The sequence below is a fragment of the Lithobates pipiens genome, unplaced genomic scaffold (genome assembly GCF_037356315.1).
Source record: "Lithobates pipiens isolate NorthernLeopardFrog02 unplaced genomic scaffold, aLitPip1_a1.2 Scaffold_8, whole genome shotgun sequence".
NCBI lineage: Eukaryota > Metazoa > Chordata > Amphibia > Anura > Ranidae > Lithobates > Lithobates pipiens.
This window is the reverse complement of record NW_027507903.1, coordinates 496,145,927-496,166,055: the sequence shown is the minus strand read 5'-3', so window position 1 is coordinate 496,166,055 and position 20,129 is coordinate 496,145,927. Positions and strand designations below refer to the sequence as shown.

Genomic DNA, 20,129 nt, shown 5'->3' with positions numbered 1-20,129 from the left:
TTTGTCTGTACACCTGCTGTGCCAATTATGAGGGTCCCCTTCATCCCTACTCTGGGTTTTGGGTCTGCACACTTGCTGTGCCAATTATGAGGGGTTCTCACAACTCCTGTGCTAAATTCCTGATTCTGTACACCTGCTGTGCCCATTATGAGGGGTTCCCACCATCTCTGCTGGATTTTGTATGAATTTTATGGAGAATATAAAAGGCAGATCTAGAACACACAAAGGTGGGCGGGAACACCCAAAAAGTCCAAGATGAGAATTGTGGCAAGGTGGGCGAGAACACCCAAAACTCCATGATGGGGAATTATGGCAAGGTAGGCGGGAACACCCAAAACTCCAAGATGGGGAATTATGCCAAGGTGGACAGGAACACCCAAAACTCCATGATGGGAAATTATGCCAAGGTGGACGGGAACACCCAAAACTCCATGATGGGGAATTATGGCAAGGTGGGCTGGAACACCCAAATCTCCAAGATGGGGAATTATGGCAAGGTTGGCGGGAACACTCAAAACTCCAAGCTGGGGAATTATGGCAAGGTGGGCTGGAACACTCAAAACTCCAAGCTGGGGAATTATGGCAAGGAGGGCAAGAACACCCAAAACTCCATGATGGGGAATTATGGCAAGGTAGGTGGGAACACCCAAAACTCCAAGATGGGGATCTCATTGTCAGAGTTTAGACATATAGCAAGCCAGGACCTGACTTGGCTGGTTGTGTTTAGATACACTTTAGCAGGAGCATTGTTGTAGGATAATACACAATGCACGCCACCCACCGCTGTATGTGCTGGTATCCTGTTAATCACGCACTGTACAGCTTGTTCTTTGAAGGAAGTGATAATGTCTGTTGTACAAGGTAGAGAAGCACTTGTTAAATAGAATCTTGTATCGTGTCAAGTGTCTCAGTACGTTTTTATAAGCAAAACAGAATTTTCCCTGTACAGATACAATGGAGGTCTCAAGAAACCAGCTATGGAAAAAGTCCGACGGTGTAAAACCCCGCCACACTATTCCCGGAACGCTCGGCATACTCAATTTTTTTTTTTTTTTGGTCGAACATTTGACCAACCATCAGCTTGTACTAATTACAAGCCATCAATACAGGCTGCCAAGAGCTGACTGATCAAATAACCACGTTCAATCAAACTCTTCCTGGTTTCCAGCCACGAAGAGGTTAAATGACTTTAATTTTCTTGGTCAAACAGCCCAAATCTCTCCGATTTCAGTCTTGCAGCTTGAGGTTGACAGCTCTGTATAATAGTGACTTACAGATAAATGAGGGAGATTTGAAGGTTAGTTGAATTTCTTTTTTTCAAGATTCAGGGGGAACGCGCACTATATGGGGAACGCTTCTGCCATCTAGAGGCCCGGCATATTATGACAGTCAATGTTTTTGCTTTGTAGCAGCTTCAAAGCCCACAGTTTTGCTTTATGTTGAAAAATCTTTTTTTTTCTTTACAAATAAAAAGCCATCTAAATAAATAAAAGTGGATTCTACCTCGTTTCAGTGTTCATTCACATTGACGCAGGAGAAATTACCAAGCATTTTTTTTTAATTTAACAAGAATCCCCTTGAATTGACTGGAATGGGACCTAAAGATGGTGGCATCCAAAAACACAACACAGTAAACCTGTAACTTAAGGGGTTATAAACCCTCACATATATCTAGTAAAGTGACTGGTCTCAGGTGATACACAGAGATTAAACAAATCCTCCTACAAACATTGTACCTGTTTATCTGCACCCTTCTCTTCTCTTCACCTAGTCAAAGTGCCCCGCCCACAGAAGCTATGAGCCAAAGACAGAACAGGGGAGAGGAATCAGCCAAGTGCCCGGAGCTCATACAGGTAGAATCGTGCAGTTTTTTTTTACAGAACACAGGCACAGGGGAACTTCTGATAATGGAGCAGAGAGGATGGGATAATGCAATAGAAGTGGGTTAACAACCACTTTAAAGGCATATTTAATCCTATGGGAAGATTGTTGATGAAATTAATGGTTTAACTACAGGGTCTCTGCCATTGGGTTCCAGTTTGGGGAAGTTAAACACAGATCTTAATGGGAGTGTCAATTTAAACAAGTTATTGCTAGCAGACTTCAGCACTACTTGAAGGTGGATGCAAGCCTGCTGGCAACAGTGATATTAAACTCTCACATAAGGACTTGTGTTTACCCTCCTTACACTTGATTTGAGGTTTTCTTACAGGCTAGGTTTCCACTAGTGCGGCGTTTTTTTATGCGATTTGGGACTGAAAAGTTGCATGACAAGTCGTACCCCATGATTTCCAATGAGTACCATTCATATCTGTGCGACTTCAAGACGCATCGACTTTAAAGTAGTCCCTGCGCTACTTTGGTCCCACTTTGAAATGGCTTGAGGTCCATAGACCTCAAGAAACATAGGCATTGCTTCAAGTCCCGGCAAAAAATTGAGGTTAAAAATCATGGTAAAATCGTGCGGCTTTGGGGACGAAATAGTGGAAACATAGCCTAAAGGCTTCAACAAAGCTGCTCGAAGCATGTAGAAGTTGCTGTACACACTGGGGTAAAAAGGACAAATAGACTATGCACTTTGTAAGTGCAGTTGCACTGTACAAAAGCATTTACTCCAGAGCTTAATAAATGAGGTGTAGCAAAGAATGTAGCAATGTAGCAAAGAATACCTAACCCCGTGCAAGAAAAATAAAAACAGCATTTTTGCTTGCATGTGATTGGATGTCAGCAGAGCTTGCCCTTATTTACTAAGCTCCGGAGCAATTACTTTTGCAGAGTGCAACTGTACCTGCAAAGTGCAGTCTTTGTAAGTGCAGTTTAGTAAATCAACCCCAGTGTGTACAAGACATGCGTGATTGGATGATGGAAGTCAGCAGAGCTTCTGCTCATTTACTAAGCTCTAGAGAAACTGCTCTTCTATAAGATCTGTGAGTACAGCAAGCTTTTACAAAACATTTGAAAATATTTCCACCAAGCTGAAGCAGCTTTGTTGGAGCTTTCAAAGCACCAATAGGTTCCAGTTTAGGGAGAATAAACACAGATCTTTATGGGCTGTCATTTTAAACAAGCTGTAGCAGGCTTCAGAACTACTAGATGCTTGTCAACCTCCCTGGCGGGTTTCCCGAGTGTGGCTCTGGGTTAAATTTCAGTACCATTAGCGGTAACCCCGAGCCACACTCGGGATTGGATTGCAGGATCCTGGTGCAGGTTAAGTACCTTGTCCCCAGGATCCTGCGATGTCCCCCCGCTGTGCCTGCGGTCTATGTCCTCTGCCCGATGCCTCTGTGTGCCGGGCTCCGTTCCCTGTGAGCGTCACAATGCACGGGGGCAGAGCGGCAAATTCAAAAAATAGAAAATTCATAACACATACAGTACACTTTTATCTTACAGATTACATTACTGTATGAAATCATTTCACATCCCTAGTGGTTTGTCCAATGCCCTGCATGCAGTTTTATATTATATATACTATTCTTTCTGCCTGGAAACTGGAGATTGTCCATAGAAACTAAAAAGTGTCCCTTTACGTCAAAAGCGGTTTTAGACCAGCTAGAAAACAGCTATAATAAATTAGAATAAATCACTTGCAGAATTGAGCGATTGGGAATCGCGGGGAAATTCTTTTTTTTATTATTATATTATTATTTTTTATAATTATTTATAGTTATTTATTATAAGTTATTTATTATATTATAATTTATGATTTTGTGTTTCAAACTTTATCATACCCGGGATGTCTACTAGACTCTTGTTTGGACAGATTTAAGTGTGTTATTACTAAGAATTCCAGGCCTACAATATAAAATGCCAAATTTCTATGCAAAACAATTTTACCGCTTTGAGACACAAAAATCTGACATAATCATACCGCCAGGTACATTACAGCCGTTTTCATACTTGCAAGTGTTTGTGATTAAATGCAGGAGACCCAGTGGGGGTTCCTTGTGATTAGTTGTAGGCGGGAAGTGATTGATCTCATGTAAACGCTCATGGAGAGATTACCTGCATATGATTGGCCCTGGATGCCTCTTCACTGCTTGTTTTAACACTGAAAATGCTGACCCACCACACCGCAACTTGCTTCATTGACTTGAATGAGTTGCATCTGGTAGCGGTGCTGCCAGTCGAATGTGATTTGCCATTTTTTGCTGCAGCCACAAAGCATCTGTGGCTACATGCCCCTGTTTAGAGGGGCGGCCAGAAAGTAGAAAATCTGTGGTTCAACAGCCTGCTTTTACTGCCCTCTGGATGCTCCTTGTGAATGAGCCCTTAAAGTGATTGTAAAGACTAAATAAAAATTAAATAAACAGGTTTATACTTACCGGCTCTGTACAATGGTTTTCCACAGAGCAGATGTAATCTTTCTGTTCTCTGGTCCCCCACCAGCACTCCTCCTGGCCCCTCCTCTTCGCAGTGTGCCACCATAGGAAGCCACTTCCTGTGGTGGCACACCTGCATGCCTGATCCTATAGATGCAGACAGTGCAGCTCTTCCCCACCCCTACTGCTCTCAGGCACATCGCTGGATCGAGACCGGGCTTATGTAAGCGTTTTGGGGGGAGAAGAACATAACTTTTTTTACCTTAATGTTGAGAATGCATTAAGGTGAAAAAATTGTTTGCCTTTACAACCACTTTAAAGTTCCATGTTGGGGACGGGGGGGAACGGGGTGGGGGGTGCTGCTCCGTGATAGTGTGACAGTTATTGTCAGAAAGCAGGTTAATTTCAGAAAGAACAGTGCTGATCCCAAAGAGCCTGTAGATTACGGTGTGCTGTCTGAGCACATTCTCTGCCATATCATTATTCTAATGGTGGCGGAAACCTTCCCAAAGTCCTGAATTGGAATCCGTCCCAGGTGCTCCCCACGCAGGCCCCAGTAATTGATCATAAGACAAGCATCTCCATCTTCCTCCCATTGCCAAGATGTCATTGCATCCTATAAAATTGCGTGCGGCAGGGCCATTTGGCTAGAGTCAGCAGAGGTGGATAGCAGTACGAACGGGTGTAACAAGTCAAATGTGCAAAATATCTCTTAATGACATTTCAGCTGCATTCTACTTAAGGAAAGGTTATTCTGTAGTATCTGGAAATTTGCTGCTCCTTGACTACCGATGTAGTCGCAATATAAGACAAGGAGTCACCTTCTGGAACTACAGCTGTTCATAATTATTCCACACATTGTTTTTATCTCGCCATTAAAACTCAGTCCCTGGAATTTATTAAGGGCTCATTTTCGATTGCGGCAGCCCTTGAAAAGCGATCTATGGTGGGCTGTTGACAGGCGATGAGGAGGTGATATGTCACACCCTCAAGGTTTGTTTCAGTCCTATAAAGGCTCCAACCATGTGCAATGCGCTGCAACCCCATATACATAAATAGTTTGCATTCAGCAGCCGAATGTGACCTTGATAAGCAGTCTAATTTTTGCCGCAGCATGTGTACGGCCTTGAGTGGCTGCATACTTTTCTTTAGGTGGGTGGTGGTAAAACCGTGGCTCAATAGCATGCTTTAACCTCCGTCCTGACCACCTGTGTAAATGAGCCCAAAGAATGTGGTTGATACTTTTTTTTAGAAATCTGCCTTGTGGTAATGTAAGAAGGTGATTGTAGCCATATTAGTGCTCTTGTAACAACACAGTTAAAGTGTTACTAAACCCACAACAGTAAAATCAGTCTGTATATGCAGTAAAGCCTGCTTGTTATTCTCAACGTCGAACTTAAGCGGTTAATCCTCTGCGTTGTGTAAAAAGCCAGTTTGACCCTGTGTTCTCTGATCCTCCCCTTCTTTTACTCTCCCCAATGCATCTGCTGATGATACAGAACCTTGGAGGCACTCTGCACATTCTCAGTTTGGTGTGTATTGCTAGGGATTTTTTTTCTTTTTCTTGGAGGGGTGCATGTGATCAGCACAAGACCAATCAGCACTGTCCAGACAGAAAGTCAGGGGTCCTGCAGCCTCATAGGACAGTTAGAGGAGAATGAAAACTCCTCCTACAAGCTTTAACCAGACACTGATATAAGTCACAAGACTGCTATATACTGCTGATGTGAAAAGGTATTTAGCAGTTTATATTTACTAAAATAATTGCATTTCCATGCTCTGTGTACTGTGGGAGTCCAGATATAGTGAATGCAGGGTCCTGCATTTAGTAACACTTTAAAGCAGAGCTCTGCTTAAAAAAAAATGTAATGCAGTATTTGTAGCTGCTGACTTTTAATAATCAGACACTTACCTGTTCCAGGGTCCAGCGATGTGGGGGATCGAAGCCCCGCTCGTCTCCCCATCCGCTTGGCGGCGCCGGCATTGTAACTGTGGGCTCCTGGCTATGACTTCACAGCCGGGCGCATATGTGCGCCGTGCACCATGACTGGCCGTGCAATCATCTGGGACCCGTGAGGTGTCCCAGATGATTGCCTAGAGGGAGGGGGAGCTGTTCTCCCTTCCTGAGCCAAGGGAAGTGACATCAGGAGCCCAGGCACCGAAGGAAGCAGATTACGAGGGACCCCCTAGCAACAGGCATTAAAGAGGTGAGTAAAAAAAAAATCCTCCAAATGTTTTTTGTTTTTCATGTACATTAATGATTTTTTTTTTTGGGTGGAACTCCACTTTAAGTATTGTCTGTGATCATTTTTTTATTTGCTTGGATCTTAGAAGAAGGGGGTACCTCCTAAAAGCATGTCCTGATAATGTAACTTAGTGGAAAAAAAATTTACGCAGACATTATGTAACTGTGTGCTAGTTCAACAAATGGCAGAACTTGCAACAGATTTATGTCTATATCGGTAAGTTGTATTTAAATCTGTCACAACTCTGACACAACTTTTGCAAGCATCTCCTCTGCGAAGTGGCAGAGGTTTACGGGCTGAAAAGCTTTTTTATAGAAATTGGGAGAGTAATGGAAATATCAGTTCCAGAATTCCACATTTTTTAGCAGAATTGTCTGAAAGATGTGACACAAAAATTATACGTGACGCAATCAACAATTTACTCTAACATGAAGAGGTCTTATTTACCATCACTTTTCTTATCACCAACCTGATGGTTAGTGATGGACGAACGTTTCGCCCGGCGGTCGTTTCGCGGCGAATTTCCGACTTTCGCCGTCCGCGGGTTCGAACGCCTTTTTCCGTCGTTCGCCCCGGCGGACTTACGTGTTTAATGTATACAAGAACTTTAACCTTTCGTGACACGTTTATCATGTGTTACAGGACAACCAATTGAGACATGACAGCTCATGGACACTTGGACATTCCCCCTAACCTATAAATACACCCGATCCGGTGGCCATTTTACATTCTTTCTTCTGTCACTGTAGGGAAAGGATCCTGTGTGGAGTAGGGACAGAGAAAACGCTAGCTATTTGGTACACAAAAGTTCTTTTCAGGACTGGTATAGGTGTTAGGTCAGCAGCCTGAGTTTCTTTTGTCAGTTTAGATAAAGGGACAGAGCGCTGTATGCTGCTATTTTAGGGACAGCTCAGCCAGATTAGTCTTTCTTCATCATCATCATCATCATCATCATTAGCTGTTACTATCAGGTCCACAAAAGAGCTATTCCAGCTAATCGTTCCAGCCTACTCTTTTTTGCCAATTTGTATAGGGACAGGCAGGAAGCAGTGTGTCAGGCAGTGAGGATAATTTTAAAGACTTGCTGTTACTATTAGTTCCACAAAGGTTCTTTTCAGGACTGGTATCAGTGGTACGGTAATAGGCTTGTACACGTATAATATTCTTTCTTCCAAATATAGAAAGAATATTATACTTGACTGCTGCCCTTCTGCTGCAGTCTGCTAATCATTCACAACTCACTTGTTCCACAAAGCTCTTTATCAGGACTGGTAACTTGGTCTGTCTAGGGTGCTACGGTACATAGGCTTGGGTGCGGTACAGTCTGCTGTTCTGTAAGGACCGCTATCGGTCCACAATACATAGGGTTGCCGTGCACTACTGCTGACCGCTGCCCTATACTGCAGCAGTCCTTCAGCGGTATAGGGACTGACGCACAGTCTGCTAAACACTAATACACAACCTGCTTGGTCCACAAAAGTTCTTATAAGGACTGGTAACTTGGTATAGGGTGCTACGGTACATAGGCCTGAGTGCGTTACAGTCTGCTGTTCTGTAAGGACCGCTATCGGTCCACAATACATAGGGTTGACGTGCACTACTGCTGACCGCTGCCCTATACTGCAGCAGTCCTTCAGCGGTATAGGGACTGACGCACAGTCTGCTAAACACTAACACACAACCTGCTTGGTCCACAAAAGTTTTTATAAGGACTGGTAACTTGGTATAGGGTGCTACGGTACATAGGCCTGAGTGCAGTACAGTCTGCTGTTCTGTAAGGACTGCTATCGGTCCACAATACATAGGGTTGCCGTGCACTACTGCTGACCGCTGCCCTATACTGCAGCAGTCCTTCAGCGGTATAGGGACTGACGCACAGTCTGCTAAACACTAATACACAACCTGCTTGGTCCACAAAAGTTCTTATAAGGACTGGTAACTTGGTATAGGGTGCTACGGTACATAGGCCTGAGTGCAGTACAGTCTGCTGTTCTGTAAGGACCGCTATCGGTCCACAATACATAGGGTTGCCGTGCACTACTGCTGACCGCTGCCCTATACTGCAGCAGTCCTTCATTGGTATAGGGACTGACGTACAGTCTGCTAATCACTAACACACAACCTGCTTGGTCCACAAAAGTTCTTATAAGGACTGGTAACTTGGTATAGGGTGCTACGGTACATAGGCCTGAGTGCGTTACAGTCTGCTGTTCTGTAAGGACCGCTATCGGTCCACAATACATAGGGTTGCCGTGCACTACTGCTGACCGCTGCCCTATACTGCAGCAGTCCTTCAGCGGTATAGGGACTGACGCACAGTCTGCTAAACACTAACACACAACCTGCTTGGTCCACAAAAGTTTTTATAAGGACTGGTAACTTGGTATAGGGTGCTACGGTACATAGGCCTGAGTGCAGTACAGTCTGCTGTTCTGTAAGGACCGCTATCGGTCCACAATACATAGGGTTGCCGTGCACTACTGCTGACCGCTGCCCTATACTGCAGCAGTCCTTCATTGGTATAGGGACTGACGTACAGTCTGCTAATCACTAACACACAACCTGCTTGGTCCACAAAAGTTCTTATAAGGACTGGTAACTTGGTATAGGGTGCTACGGTACATAGGCCTGAGTGCGTTACAGTCTGCTGTTCTGTAAGGACCGCTATCGGTCCACAATACATAGGGTTGCCGTGCACTACTGCTGACCGCTGCCCTATACTGCAGCAGTCCTTCAGCGGTATAGGGACTGACGCACAGTCTGCTAAACACTAACACACAACCTGCTTGGTCCACAAAAGTTTTTATAAGGACTGGTAACTTGGTATAGGGTGCTACGGTACATAGGCCTGAGTGCAGTACAGTCTGCTGTTCTGTAAGGACCGCTATCGGTCCACAATACATAGGGTTGCCGTGCACTACTGCTGACCGCTGCCCTATACTGCAGCAGTCCTTCATTGGTATAGGGACTGACGTACAGTCTGCTAATCACTAACACACAACCTGCTTGGTCCACAAAAGTTCTTATAAGGACTGGTAACTTGGTATAGGGTGCTACGGTACATAGGCCTGAGTGCGTTACAGTCTGCTGTTCTGTAAGGACCGCTATCGGTCCACAATACATAGGGTTGCCGTGCACTACTGCTGACCGCTGCCCTATACTGCAGCAGTCCTTCAGCGGTATAGGGACTGACGCACAGTCTGCTAAACACTAACACACAACCTGCTTGGTCCACAAAAGTTTTTATAAGGACTGGTAACTTGGTATAGGGTGCTACGGTACATAGGCCTGAGTGCAGTACAGTCTGCTGTTCTGTAAGGACCGCTATCGGTCCACAATACATAGGGTTGCCGTGCACTACTGCTGACCGCTGCCCTATACTGCAGCAGTCCTTCATTGGTATAGGGACTGACGTACAGTCTGCTAATCACTAACACACAACCTGCTTGGTCCACAAAAGTTCTTATAAGGACTGGTAACTTGGTATAGGGTGCTACGGTACATAGGCCTGAGTGCGTTACAGTCTGCTGTTCTGTAAGGACCGCTATCGGTCCACAATACATAGGGTTGCCGTGCACTACTGCTGACCGCTGCCCTATACTGCAGCAGTCCTTCAGCGGTATAGGGACTGACGCACAGTCTGCTAAACACTAACACACAACCTGCTTGGTCCACAAAAGTTTTTATAAGGACTGGTAACTTGGTATAGGGTGCTACGGTACATAGGCCTGAGTGCAGTACAGTCTGCTGTTCTGTAAGGACCGCTATCGGTCCACAATACATAGGGTTGCCGTGCACTACTGCTGACCGCTGCCCTATACTGCAGCAGTCCTTCATTGGTATAGGGACTGACGTACAGTCTGCTAATCACTAACACACAACCTGCTTGGTCCACAAAAGTTCTTATAAGGACTGGTAACTTGGTATAGGGTGCTACGGTACATAGGCCTGAGTGCGTTACAGTCTGCTGTTCTGTAAGGACCGCTATCGGTCCACAATACATAGGGTTGCCGTGCACTACTGCTGACCGCTGCCCTATACTGCAGCAGTCCTTCAGCGGTATAGGGACTGACGCACAGTCTGCTAAACACTAACACACAACCTGCTTGGTCCACAAAAGTTTTTATAAGGACTGGTAACTTGGTATAGGGTGCTACGGTACATAGGCCTGAGTGCAGTACAGTCTGCTGTTCTGTAAGGACCGCTATCGGTCCACAATACATAGGGTTGACGTGCACTACTGCTGACCGCTGCCCTATACTGCAGCAGTCCTTCAGCGGTATAGGGACTAAGAGTTTTGTCACAGGGTGATTTAAAAAATGACAGGCAGAGGAAGAGGCAGGCCCTTCCGCAGGGGTGGTAGGGGTAGGGCAGGAGCAACAGCCTTGAGCCAAAGTGGGAAGTTGCAGAAGGTGCGTTCAATTACTTTAAAGGACGCACCAGACTTGGTTGAGTGGCTCACTCAGCCTTATTCTTCTGCACCCTCCTCATCCTCTCGATCTGCACCCTCTTCTTCACTCTCTGCTATGTGCACCCCCAAAGACACTACCACCAACAACACCACCACCACCACATACCTTCCGCTTGAGTGCAAATGGGGGCCTTCATGCTCCAGTGTTTTAATAGGGACCCCCGTATAAAAAGCATGAGGGTCAAGGACCAGTACTGGGTGGCAACGTACTTAGATCCCCGGTACAAACACAAAATGGCGGAAATGTTACCGCCGTCGCAGAGGGCTGTCAGAATGCAGCACTTCCAGGCCTTGCTTCGAGAAATGCTGCATTCTGCTTTTGCGTGCGCTGGCAGAGGAGCAATTCCCACTCCCAGAGAAGGATTTGCGGGTACCAATCCAACAGCGCCTGCAAGAAGAGGCCGGTTTGAAGATGTGTTGGTGACTTCGGATATGAGGTCATTCTTTCAGCCGACCCATCGACAGGTGTCATCCGGATCCAGCATCAGGGAACGCCTAGACCGTCAGGTGTCCGACTACATTGGGTTAACGGCCGATGTGGACGCTCTGAGGAGTGATGAACCCCTAGACTACTGGGTGGGCAGGCTTGACCTCTGGCCAGAGCTTGCCCAATTTGCAATCGAACTGTTGGCTTGCCCCTCATCCAGTGTCCTGTCCGAAAGGACGTTCAGCGCAGCAGGGGGGATTGTGACCGATAAGCGTACTCGCCTAGCTCACGACAGTGTTAACTACCTCACATTTCTAAAAATGAATGAGGCATGGATCTCGGAGGAATTCAACACATGTGATCAGTAGACCATGTATATGTCTATAAACAATTTTTGGAATCAAGCACACAGACCTTCTTAATTCATTTGGCTCACTTCCCTGACCCAAAAAAGCACACCGTACTATATGCCCCTACCCTCCTCTTTGAAGAGGTTGAGCGGTGTCATATTTCTACTGGGGCTGCTTATTATGAGGGGTTCCCACCATCCCTGTGCTGTGCTGACTTCCTCCTGGGTGTTCTTATTATGAGGGGCTCCCACCATCCCTGTGCTGTGCTGACTTCCTCCTGGGGGTTCTTATTATGAGGGGATCACACCATCCCTGTGCTGTGCTGACTTCCTCCTGGGGCTGCTTACGGTGCTGCTGTCAGCGCTGTATGTCACGGAGCTGCTGTCAGCGCTGTATGTCACGGAGCTGCTGTCAGCGCTGTATGTCACGGAGCTGCTGTCAGCGCTGTATGTCACGGAGCTGCTGTCAGCGCTGTATGTCACGGAGCTGCTGTCAGCGCTGTATGTCACGGAGCTGCTGTCAGCGCTGTATGTCACGGAGCTGCTGTCAGCGCTGTATGTCACGGAGCTGCTGTCAGCGCTGTATGTCACGGAGCTGCTGTCAGCGCTGTATGTCACGGAGCTGCTGTCAGCGCTGTATGTCACGGTGCTGATGTCAGTGCTCTGTATTACGGTGCTGCTGTCAGTGCTCTGTATCTCCTGCACCCTCTTGTTTGCCTACCCTGGTCCCTGACCTTCCCTCTCCTCCATTGCCTTCATTAGCTCCATAGTCCTGAATTGTCAGAACAATTTCCCAAATAAAAAAAAAATGCTTGTAGTTATCGATCCCAAATTCACCTCATACATGTATTATGCTATTGTCCAGGTGGTGGGACTACGTGCTACCCCCTAATAATTACCCCGTGGCCGCAAATTCGACCTAAAGGTTTGCGAAATTCGCCTCCCATTGAAGTCAATGGAGCCCGCGGCGAACGGTCGTTTTCGCGAACGTTTGTGTCCGTTCGCGTTTCGCGTTCGCGAAACGTCCCGTCGGAAGTTCGTCCATCACTACTGATGGTATTTCTTTATGAATTTCCAACAAAAACAGCGCCATAAAGTAAAAGTGTGATAAATAAGAAATACCTGAAAGCATTGGTACTAACAGTGAAAATATCAAAAGGATTTCATGAATTTGGAGCAAGGCTTCCGGCTACAACAACCACATTGTCAGAAATGCGTTGCAAATGCGTTATTAAATAACACCCAATGTCTTACTTTCAGAAAACGTTCCACATAATTTCATGGTTTATTTTGATACTGTATATATTTGATTATACCATTACAAGATTTAAGCATTTCAATTACTAAAAAAAAAAAATTTACTTAACGGTTTTAATTATACAATGTTGTGTTCTTTTTATTCCACTGTTACTTAATAGAATAGAACAAACGCACACTTACTTTATAAGGAGTTGTTCACACATGTGGTTGGGGGGCAAATGCAGCAGCCGACACTGGAAATAAATCCCCCATCACGTTCAGCTCATTCAACTCACTGCATGTGCACGGTTGTGGTGCAGTATTGCAGCATTTAGGGGGTTAAAACAGACTGTGAGGGGGCAACATATCACTTCCTCACCGCCTGTCAAATGCCTCTGAAAAGTGATCCAAATGTCTAAACTTAGCCTAGTATTTACCTTAATCTATGGCCTTATGGTCTTTCTCCCCACTGGTTTTGGTTATGGTATTTGGTGATGCAAAGCCATACAGTGCAGAACCACCAGCCATGTTCCAGCCATGTTCCATCCATGTTCCTTACATGGCCACCGGTCCTGCATTTTATATGATGGCATAGGAGGCCCCTTCCAGTATAGGAAATCAAGGTACTAGTAAGGTGAGTATTACACTGTGTTAGATTGTACCCCAAAAAAATAGTAATATAGTATTCTACAGCCAAGGGGATCATTATTTTTTTTTTAGCACTGTCTGATATTCCACTTTAATGTAAATGTGTCAAGATAGCCTTCTAAAATGCTGTTTGCATTTTGGCTGTTATACTTTTCCCCAGGTTTCAATAGTTTTTAAGTCACTAAGCTGTTCACATTTTGGCTGATATCATGATCCCCAGGCTTCAATAGTTTGTAAGTCACTAAGCCAAAGTACAGGACATGTATGCAGATCAGCCAATAAAATGGAAGAAACCCTTATCCTCATTCTTGTAGTAGTTAAATTACTCAAAACAAAAAAAAAAATCATTGGATCGGTATGGCTGCCAGGAAGGAAGTATTTTCAATAGCAGTTTTTTTTTACACACGTGATTGCTGGTGTTTTTTCAAAATCAGATGTTAGCCAAAAAATAGCAATGTTATCGGAAGGCATAATGAAACAGAAACTCTTGTTGGTCACTCATAAACAGATTCATTTTGTGTTTGCATGGCATGGCGATAGTATACTAAAGCCCTGTACACACGGTCGGACTTTCGGAAAATGTGCGATCGGATCATGTTGTCGGAAAATCCGATCGCGTGTGGGCTCCATCGGACTTTTTCTGTCAGAATTTCCGATACACAAAGTTTGAGAGCTGGATCTAAAATTTTCCAACAACAAAATCCGATTGTTTAAATTCCGATCGCGTGTAGACAATTCCGACGGACAAAGTGCCACGCATGCTCAGAATAAATTACGAGACGAAAGCTATTGGCTAATGGCCTCTTTATAGTCCCGTCGTATGTGGTTTACGTCACCTCGTTCCGAACGATTGGATTTTCTGACAACTTTGTGCGACTGTGTGTATGCAAGACAAGTTTGGGCCAAAATCAGTCTGACGTTTTTTTTTCGTCGGAATGTCCGACCGTGTGTACAGGGCATAATTGTTTATGGTGCACACATGTGAATGCATAATGTCTGCAATTCTTCAGTGTTTGTCTTTATCACAGGTCATCCACTGGAATTCTCCGAAAAAGCTTCGGGTAAAAAACAAGCATGTAGAGTTCTTCCGCAACCTCTACCTGACCTTCCTGGAGTATGATGGGAACCTCCTGCGGAGGGAGCTTTTTGGCTGTCCCAGTGAAGCTGACGTCAACAGCGAAAATGTAAGTAGAACTTCAAACTGAAAGTCGCATGTGTAACTATAAATCATGGGTTTCATAACATTTTAATGCCCCCGCTTTCCCAGCGACCTCTTTCTGTAGCACCTGGCAGTGTCAGCTGTCTTAATATATGTCAGTGATGTTTTATTTATTTTTTTAAGTGGAATTCAAGGCTAAACCTAACTAATCTTAAAGTGGTTGTAAACCCTCACATATACCCAGTGAAGTGAATAGCCTCAGATAATGCACGGAGATAAAACAAATCCTCCCACTTAGGTTTACTTGTTTATCTGTAGTCTTCTCTTTCCTATACCCCTTCAAAAGGGCAGAAAGGTGTTATAATACTTCTCCATCTGTCAGAAGCACTGAGGAGGGGGTGGAGAGGCTGCAGTTACAGTGCGTGAGAGCTTATTAGAGGAAAATAACACACCCACCTCCATACAGCAGAAGAACTGTGTTGTGAATAGACAAGCTGTATGCTGAGCTCCCTCCCCGACACAAATGTTATCTCATGTGTCAGGAAAACCTCTCAGAAGTAACTCATGCTGATACAAGAGAAATGAAGCACCAGAGAAAAATGACACTTAGAGCTTTGGCAGGAGTAAGTAATTAAACACAGAATAAGTAAGTAAACACTACAGATACATTGTGCTTTCCTCAGATTTCATTACAACCACTTGAAAAATGTTCCCTCCCACCTCCTAACACCTATGCTGGCGAATCTGTGTAAGAAAGATGGATATATTTACCTATTTTCAGCCAGCTCTGGTCCAGCTACATGATCTCACTCCCCTGTGTCAGCCAGCATCGCTGCAGGGGAGAGGAGGAAGTGCCAACACTGGATGGGCCATAAGAGCCAATGGGTGACGTCACCACTCCCAGGCATTAACAGTTGTTGTCAAGCACTCTCTCCACCACCTGCTGCTGGTTGACACTGGGGAGATCACATAACTGGTCAGTCAGCATAGGCGTTGAGGGAAAGAGGGGAGGGAGCATTTTTAGGATTACACTTTCTCAGAATTTTTTTTTTATTATTATTATTCTTTATTTAAAGTTTTTTATTAGGTCAGGGCAGAGAGTCCAAAGGTATCAACAAATTACAAACACATAGATCTCAAGGAAGCCAGGTATATGTACAAAGATTTGAGTAGGCAATATATCACAAGTATGCAAAATACCAATCTTGCCTTTCCTTGACAATCAGTGTGAACCGGTCAATGGGCGATCAGACTCGCAGGAATGGGGGTGTAAACGTATCCAATTGGCTGGATCAGGAGTTTAAATGTGGCTAAGACTGTGTGATAAGGTGGTCCTGAATCCAAGCAGAGACACTCAAAGGCTTAATCTGAATTTAAGGAAATGCCTCTCCTGCAGACTGAATTCAGACAGCGGCACAATTGCTGGAGGTGCTATTGATCTAGAGGAGAGTTAAACATCTATGGGGGGGTTTGAGCAAGTTTCTGGCCAGAATCATAAAAAAATCTCCAATCCTGTAGATACCAGATGACAGACGTTGCTGGAAGCATCTGTCTGATATCCCTGGTGGGAATTCTGGATTTCTCAACACTGGGGTAAGATGTGAAAAGTCAGAGAGGAGATTGGTTGACCCACTGGCCATTGTAAGAGCTTGGAGGGTTGAGCCTATAAAAGAATGGAAACAAGGTCTGGGTGAATCAATCGCAGGCAGCATAGTGGGATGTCCAAGCTGGACTGTTCCAGTGATATCCACTGCTTAGAATAGTCCCGACACCAGGATATTATTCTGGATAGATGCGTCGGCTGGTAATATTTCATGGGATCAAGGAACCCTAATGCCGCGTACACACGGGCGGACTGTATGGCCTACTTAGTCCGTCGAAACACATTTCAGCGGACAGTCCGCTCGTGTGTGGGCTTCAGCTGACTTTTTCAGCGTGCAGTCTGGCCTACTAAGTATTTCGGATTTTTCGAAATACTGTCCGTCATACTTTGGTTTCAGCGGACAATCCGCTCGTCAGTAGGCTAGTTCGACGGACTAAGAATGGCGCATGCTCAGAAAGGATTTACACGGCGAAAGGTTGCATTGCTGTGTATTGGACTTCCTATTTCTAGTCCCGTCGTATGTGCTGTACACGTCATCGCGCAAGCTTTCGACGGACTGTTTGTGCATTCGTGTGTGGTCAAGTCTGTTCATTCGAAAGTAGGACGGACTGTCCGTCGGATTGTATGGCGGACTAAGTAGGCCATACAATCCGCCCGTGTGTACGTGGCTTATCCCTCCACTTGGCTTGGGCATAGTGAGATGGGTGCAGGATAAGGCCTCTTTCACACTGCTGCAACTTGAAAGCAGTGCTATTGTACCGCAATTTTGATGCAATTTCAGGGAATGCCTGTGTAAACTTGAGGTCTATGGACCTCAACTCGCATGAAAGTTGGACCAAAGTGGTAGAGGGAGTAGATTGAAAGTGGAAAGGGTGGAGATGAAGGGTAGCAATGAAGTCGCACAAACATGAACGGTTATCACTGGGAATCATGGGGTACAACTTGTCATGCGACTCTGATGTCTAAAGTAACAGGAAAAGCTGCACAGGTGTGAAAGGGGCCTAAATGAGGATGAGCACGTGCCTGCGTAACAATTTCAGAAATGGCTGTGGGATTGCGATCAGGAGGGTCTGGAACAAATATAAAAACCTGGGCATAACAATTATTTTTAGTATGGTATTGGTGCCAAACCCGGTATATGTATGTCCAAGCCACTGCCAGGTCATCTTTTATAGTATTCAGTAAAGGTGGGAAGTTAGTCCCGAAAACCTCATTGACAGTCAAGCTGATTTTGCTGCCCGGTATGTGATCAATGAAAAGTAAATGCGCATCGTCAAATTTCCACATGAGATAAGGGCTAAGAAATGCTTAGAGCCTCCAATTTATGAAAGTTTATTTAAGATAGATAATTCCCGATAGGTATTTAATTCTCTGAGAATATTTGGAAGATTTATGTCTGGGGAGGCGGCAAAAAATAGGAGGTTGTCACAAAATTGGTCACTTTGTGGTTTGCCTGTCCTGTAGAAAAACTAATATCCGGATTTTGCCGGATATGATGCAGAAAGGGCTCCAAGGTCAAAGTAAATATGAAAGGAAACAGGCATCCTTGCCACATGCCCTTGGCCAAGGTGAAGTAGGGAGATATTGCTTCATTGACAGGTACCACCGCAGTTGGAGTAGGGTAAAGAGCGGCAATCCATTCACACATGTTGTTACCGGTCCCAGTATGGGCTAGCTTTGCCCACAGAATGTGCCAGTTCACTCGATCAAATGCCTTCTTGGCATTGGGGGAGAGAAGGCAAAGAGGAATTATATGGGAGTGTGCCAAGTGTAGTATATTGACGACTCTTGTGGTGTTGTCTTTGGCCTCTCTTAATGGCACAAAATTCACTTGATCAAGGTGGATGATGAATTGGATAAGAGGCATGAGGTGATATGTCAAGATCTTTGTAAAGATTTTCAGGTCTGTATTCAGAAGTGATAACAGGTGGTAGTTAGCACATACTTAAAGGTTTGTGCTGTCCCTTGGGATGACAGCAATATGTTCCCACAGGGAGTCTAGAAGGGATTAGCCATGTAGTAACAAGTTGTAGGTATTGACAATCCTCTTGGCCTGGAGACGGGCAAAGCCCTTGTAGTAGCTGTTAGTGAACCTATCAGGTCCAGGTGCCTTATGAAGCTTCAGTGACCTGACTGCCTCCAGGAACTTGTTGACCATTAATGGGTTTTTGAGAGATTCCGCCATGTCTGTAGGGACAGACAGGATCTGTATTCGCTGCATCTTTAAATTTAAGGAGGCAGAGCCTGAAAGACCCTGCATGGTATACAGTTTAGAGTAGTATTCTTTGAGAGTCTATGGCCCGATAAGGTATGACATTTGCCCTTTCCATCATCTATCTCAGAATATAAGTTTTGAGGGATAATTCCCTCAGCGAGTGGGCCAGCAGTCTATCTGGTTTGTTTCCAAATTCGTAGTATGCTTGTCAATGCTGGATAAGACGGATTTTAGTGCAGTAATGAATTGACATCAATTTCACAGTGTCAAGGGTTTCTTATGAACTAGTTCAAGATGTGCAGTCACTTCTTGCTGTGTCTGCAATTGTGCATTTCTGCCTTTCTTTAGTTCTGTGGCCTTCCGGATAAGGTATCCCACCATTATATATTTGTGGCTTTCCCACTGAATAAGTGGGGTGGAATCTGGGGTATCATCTGAAAAGCACTGGGAAAGCAAGGGAGACATTTCTGAATGCAGTGGCCCCTCTTGTACTAGAGAGTCGTTTAACTTCTAGTAACATGCTTTCGGGACAACATTGCCCATGGTAACTGGTGTGTGATTGACAATCGTTTGGGTACTGATTGCAGTGTTGTGTACGTCCAGGAGCAGGGATTGAGAGACCAGTAAGTAGTCAGTTCTGGATTATAAATTGTGTGGGGCAGAATATGACATGTAATCACGGTCGTCTGGATTATATACACCCCAGACATTCACCAGGCATTTGGGATAGTAGAGCATTTTTTATGTTTTGGAGATACAGATATAAAAGGTTGGTTTAGGATTTGGAGTCATCCAACAATAGCTCTAAGGTGAGATCTAAATGCTCCTGTACACAATTATAACTAATTCCAACTTCTAATTTATTCTAATCTGGCTTGTTCAGCTATCTAATAAGGTTTTAGCTCAGAAGATACTCTGGGATTTGCGACTGCAATAGGCAAACAAGGTTAACAGGGAAATTAGGGAATAATAGGTAGTAGGTAATGGTTAAAACTTAGGTCAAGAAGGGGATGTATTTTTATGGTACAAGACCTTAAAAAAAAAATGGACTTTATAATAATTATGCTTTTGGCGTTTTCCTCCATGCACACTTAGCAATAAAACCTGATAGGGGTTCTAACCCTTCCACATTTTTATTAAAACTAAACAAAAAGTTTCACCTTCATATACACTTAAAATTGCAACTTATCATTGTTACAGGCCATTTATTGGCTATGCCACTGCCAGTGTTATTCTGAAGGTGAGAATGCCAGAGTATCCATCTTAATGATATTCTTGTGCTGTAACAATTTAATCAAGCAGCACTTGTAGATGATCACATTTGTCTCTCAGGTTGCCCCGAACATGCTGTGAATTTCCTGTCACTGACCAGCCCCGCAGAGGCCATCAGACAAATCTCTGTCTTAGCAAATGCACCTTCTGACCAGCTGCAACGTCTGAAATTTTATTACAC

General features: G+C 44.7%; 1 protein-coding gene across 1 annotated transcript in view; it reads left to right on the top strand.

Annotated features, from left to right (window-relative positions):
* The window catches only part of LARGE1 (LARGE xylosyl- and glucuronyltransferase 1), a 665,684-nt gene that overhangs the window by 610,185 nt on the left and 35,370 nt on the right, over nt 1-20,129 (top strand). The window contains exon 10 of the mRNA XM_077469166.1: nt 14,728-14,883. Within this exon, the coding sequence (XP_077325292.1) occupies nt 14,728-14,883 (156 nt within the window). The remainder of the gene's footprint in view (nt 1-14,727; nt 14,884-20,129) is intronic.